Source organism: Cryptomeria japonica, chromosome 7 (assembly GCF_030272615.1).
Source record: "Cryptomeria japonica chromosome 7, Sugi_1.0, whole genome shotgun sequence".
In the NCBI taxonomy this organism is placed as follows: domain Eukaryota; kingdom Viridiplantae; phylum Streptophyta; class Pinopsida; order Cupressales; family Cupressaceae; genus Cryptomeria; species Cryptomeria japonica.
In genome coordinates, this window is record NC_081411.1 from 580,462,021 (window position 1) to 580,467,364 (window position 5,344).

A 5,344-nucleotide genomic window follows, 5' to 3' on the forward strand; every position below is an offset into this window, starting at 1 on the left:
GTAAATACCAATCAAAATGCAAGGAGCTTTACTAAAAAGAGTTGTTCTATAGCTAAACACCATATTTCCTAGTTCATTTACACAACTAAATTAAATACCAATCATACAACTGAATTATGCAAAAAAAGGCACAAGTATGGATATTAAATAATGTGCTCTTGTATTTGTAAATCATGCAATGTGTTAGAGTAAACTTAAGAACACAAAAGTCCTCTTAACCTCATGTTCCACCAAAAAAACAGACTTATAAGCTGTAAAAAAAACACAATTAAATTAAATACCAATCATACAACTGAATTATGCAAAAATAGGCCGAAGTACTTAAATTAAATCGTGTACTCTTGTATTTGCAAATCATGCAATGTGCTTGAGTAAACTTAAGAACAGAAAAGTCCTCTTGACCTCATGTTCCACCAAAAAAACAGACTTTTAAGCTGTCAAAACAAATAATAGCATCCAACAAAAATACTACAGCCTTCTTCCTCTTCGTCCACCCTTTCTTCTGGTACTGTCCGTTGGAATGGGAGTCACATCCTCTGTTGAAAATGATAACTAAGTTAATCTACAATTCTCCGTGTCATTGACATCATCCTAAACCAAACAATTTCAAAAGACAAATCAAATAATAGCAAACATCTTCACCTATGCGACCAATTCTCATTCCAGATCGAGCAAGAGCACGAAGAGCTGATTGTGCCCCAGGTCCAGGAGTCTTTGTCTTATTCCCTCCTGTTGCACGAAGCTTAATATGCAAGGCAGTTATGCCAAGCTCCTGAAACCAAGAGATTATATGTTATATACTTAGAATTCAAACTATGTACTTCAATATGGTAACTAGTTGAAGACTTCCCTTGTGTTGACAAAACCAACTGAAATATACCTTGCATCTTTGTGCAACATCTTGTGCTGCAAGCATTGCAGCATATGGTGATGATTCATCTCTGTCAGCTTTGACCTTCATTCCACCTGATACCACCAGATATGATATTTATTAGCAATCCAAAGATAGAACAATGCCAGCTTGTTATCATGACAAGAGGCTTCTAAAAGATAGTCATGTAGCTTTAAATAAGAGAATTATTAACCCAGAAAGTGTTGACGGAGAGCTTTTACCAGTAACACGGGCAAGTGTTTCCTTTCCAGACAAATCAGTCACATGCTGTACAGAAAAGAAAATTAGGAAGATATAGTACTATAGGAAATCCAAGCTACTGGATGACACATGCCACAAATTACAGCTTACCACAAATGTATCATTGAAAGAAGCAAATATGTGGGCTACACCAAACACGTGTTCTCCTTCCCTGACTGCAGGTCCTAGAGTAACATTTTCCTCCTTAACTTCTCTGGTCTTCTTCTTCCCAGACTGAATAAAAAATGACAAAATGGTTAATTAGAGCAGATAGAAATGCACATGCTCTCAATACAAGTAATCTCTGCTAACGCATAAACTTGAGGAAACTAAAGCAGAGTAAGGACTACGCCCATTAAGAATTGTAAGATTTACTAACAATTAGATGATTGCACTGATTCATTCCTGTTAGAATTATCATGTGTGAAAATTTATGCACACTGGACCATTACAAGGGTAATGCTAATATTTCTGCTCCAGCTGACAGATATTGTGTATGTCACTCATATCCTTGTTTCATGGCTGGAGGCAACAGTATATTCTAGCAACAAGTAGGCAAGCTAAATATATTCATAATGAACTTTTTTTTATCGCATATTAGTAACAAATATGCTTCCTCATATTAGCATCAACATGAGAACAATACAAACTCCTTACCAGCAAACACACTGGAAATCCACTTTTGTTTAGAAAACACCTTCATGTTAGTTGCTAACTATGAAAGACCAAGAGTCACAAATCTACTTTTATTTAGAAACCACCTTCATGTCAGTTGCTAACTATTGAAGACCAAGAGTCACAACTTAGGATTCCACTTCTAGATGTCCCTATGGTAAATTGAACTTGGGTCTCCACAATGAAAGCCCAATTTTTTAACTTATTAACCTCAACCCCTTGGACACATAAATTAATTTCAAAAATAAAATTACTATAAAATTACTTTTAGAAAATCACTTATTAGGCCATGATCCCATTTGTCAGATTAGCTTATTTTGTTTAACATCCACTGCTCAAATTTTTAAAGAGTATTTTGTGGAAGTAATAGTCCCATAAATTTTCAGTTCATTCTAAGTATTAGTTTAAATTGTAATTTTTCAGCTACATAATTTTTTAAATATTGATAATAAAAAATTTAGGAGCTAGTGACAAAAAGGAGGGAATCAAACATATGCTGGCAGCAAATCTAAATAAGCAAGGCCATGGGAATATGACATTATTGCTTTAATTTAACATGGATTTTTCAAATTTAGGCTCATATCCTGTTTTCCCTAACAGATTTTTAAAACGAATGTTGCTGTCTACTATACCACTTTTTACTAACTATATGATGTAGTTATCCTGGCAGTATATTTGGTTTTTGGGTTTCTATAATTACAATTTTCAATGTGTAATGGGCCAGTCATGGCATATTATGTGGTTATTGGGTAATGCTTGAGTGCAGAACCAATTCACACGAACGAGGTTTCAACCTTGAAGATTGAGGCTTTATTACTACAAGGAATCGGGAATCATAACATCATGTTTCTTGGGGCCCAGCACTGACAAGGCAGTCACTCGTGTCAAAACATTTATCAAGGGCAAAGGACATTGTATTTTGAAAGAAGACCACATACATGCTAAAAATGGGAGGATTCGGAGACAAGAAAAATCCTTCAGAAAGATCCTATGAGAAATAAACTTTTTTATGACATTCTTCTAAATTGCAATGTGCCTGTTCCTAATGCTACTGATGATAGAGTAATAAATAGCAATGAGTGCCACTCCATTCGAAAGAAATAAAATAAAATCAGAATTTACATTTTCAATGCTAATTAGATGCATCAAAGTCCTGGAACACAAGATTAAGTAAAAGGGTGACACACACTTAAACTCGGATTTGCTTCTTAAATTATCAATATTCAACTCCTAGCAGACATTAATACCTCTCGACACAAGCAAAGTGTAGGCAATGAAATCACTCGCCAATTGTATCCCCCACCCGAGAATGGCTTGTTGGCTCGACTGGTTCAGTAGTCCTTGCATGCCCTTTTCATATCGAGGGAGGGCCTTTAATTATATTATAGTTGAATATATTTTTTTAAATGAAAACAAAATTTATTTCAATCTCAACCCCAAAAAAAATGGTGTCTACGAAAGATGAGGACTGACATACCATGTGAAAATGGCAGAAAATCCCAAACAAAAACCCTAACAAAAATCGACAGAAATTGCTAAAATCCTTCTGACAATATCGCAAAAAAATCCTATAGGTAATCGCGAGTAGAAACCCTAACAAGACGCGATTAAACTCAAAAAAGCCAGCGAAAATCGAAAGAAACCAGTCAAAATCGGCCGCCAACAAAATTATACGGAAAATACGGTTCTTGTTAAAGTGAAGATAGAAAAAAATAAGGTTGCATTGCAGATATAATTCTTACCATTGTAAGTTGTTCAAAGCCTCTCGATAGTGCCTGCTGCTACTCCGCCTTCTTGGCCTCACGATCTGTAAATTCCGAGGGCCTGCTTTTTGAAATAAAACCCTATTTGAAGCAAAAGGTTGGAAATAAAACCCTAGAAACAAGCGCAGGGGGAAGGTGGAAGAAATTACCCCTATAGCTCCTAATGTTTTTTTTTTCTTCTCATGTGGAGCAAGATATGAGTTTTGCAAAAATTTACAAAACCTAGGGAATTCCTCGACCCTGAGCCATTTTAGCCCTAGTGGTCTAAACTCACCCTAATGGATATGAGTTTTTTCATTTCGAATTGAATTGCATCACACTTACAAATATAATTCTCTTTAACACTTATCTTTTAGGCTAACTCATTTCTCGTAATGTATTCGAATTTAGTATCTAGGATGTCTATTCATTTTAAGCTAACTCATTTTTTATCATGTATTTGAATTTAGCATCTAGGATGTCTACTCATTTTAAGCTAACTCATTTTTTATCATGTATTTGAATTTAGCATCTAGGATGTCTTCTAAGCTAACTCATTTCTCATCATGTATTTGAATTTAGTATCTAGGATGTCATAGATAAGGATATCAAATAATTAGCTCATCTTAAGAGCATACTTGAAAGTAAGTTAGATCGTATTAGAGCACATTGCATCACATCATGAGATTTACACTTTCATCATCTTGCATTTATATCTTTCATACTTTTGAATCTTGTTGACTAAACTCACCCCAATGGATATGAGTTTGTTCATCTTTAAGTGTAGTACATCAAATCTATAAATATATTCCCGTTATCTCCACTTGCCTTCTACTCATTCTAAGCTAACTCATTCCTCATAATGCATTTGAATTTATCATCTAGGATGGCATGTTTAAAGATGAGGATATTAGATAATTAGATCATCTTGAGAGCATACTTGAAAACATGTTAGATCGTATTAGAGCACATTGCATCACATCACTAGATTTACACTTTCAACATCTTGCATTTATGTCTTTCATACTTTTGAATCTTGAGAAAACAAAAAATAAAAATAAAGTTTACCTAAGGCTCGAGAAAGCTTTAGACTTCATTGCTGGCATAATAAACTCCTAGAAATGTTTATTAGCACTTCATTGGCCCAAAATTAGGTATCCTTGTTGAAGTGTGAGTTTTGAAGGAATGTGATAGTATCATACAAAATCACACATGGAAATATTTAATCATGTGAAAGACAAAATCATGTGTGGTCATGTCTAATAATAGAGTATACGTTAAAGACATAATAGCTATGGGGTTCATAATTTAGGTTTGATACCAAGATTCTAGAACCAATTGTTGAATGCTTGTACATAATCAAACTTGTTGCATCAACATTTGATTTCATTTTAAGAGCTAAGCTTCTAAATTTATTTTGTGGTTTATCAATCTCAATTTATGTGATGATTTAGGTATGATTATTATAATGTTTATCATTCAAAATCTTTGATAGAGCAACTTCTCGTTTATGATATAGAGTAAATGGATATCAAGAATGAACTTGGGAAAGCTACATGAACATCTTTAGCAATTTTGGATTTTTTTCATATCTTTGATTGCTATAGGTTTTTGTTTAAGAGTCTATTATTCATGTATTGTGGTTGATGCTCATATCCTCATTGATCTAATTGCCAATTTTTTCCAAGGCTTTCTATCTTTACAAATTCTTAATATTTGTCTCTAATATTCAAAAAATGATGATAGTCTTTTGGAGGAGAAAATTTTAGTTGGGGCTAATGGAAAACTACCTTAA

At 33.9% G+C, this 5,344-nt stretch overlaps 1 protein-coding gene across 1 annotated transcript; it reads right to left on the reverse strand.

Annotated features, from left to right (window-relative positions):
* Positions 1-321: 321 nt before the first annotated feature.
* Positions 322-3,805, reverse strand: LOC131048395 (small ribosomal subunit protein uS11y). Its single transcript, XM_057982349.2, has 6 exons — positions 3,550-3,805; positions 1,244-1,366; positions 1,114-1,159; positions 881-966; positions 643-772; positions 322-536 (listed from the first exon to the last, which is right to left on the reverse strand). The coding sequence occupies exons 1-6, from the start codon at positions 3,550-3,552 to the stop codon at positions 469-471; spliced, it is 456 nt and encodes a 151-aa protein (XP_057838332.1). The 5' UTR covers positions 3,553-3,805; the 3' UTR covers positions 322-468.
* Between the last annotated feature and the right edge of the window lie 1,539 nt (positions 3,806-5,344).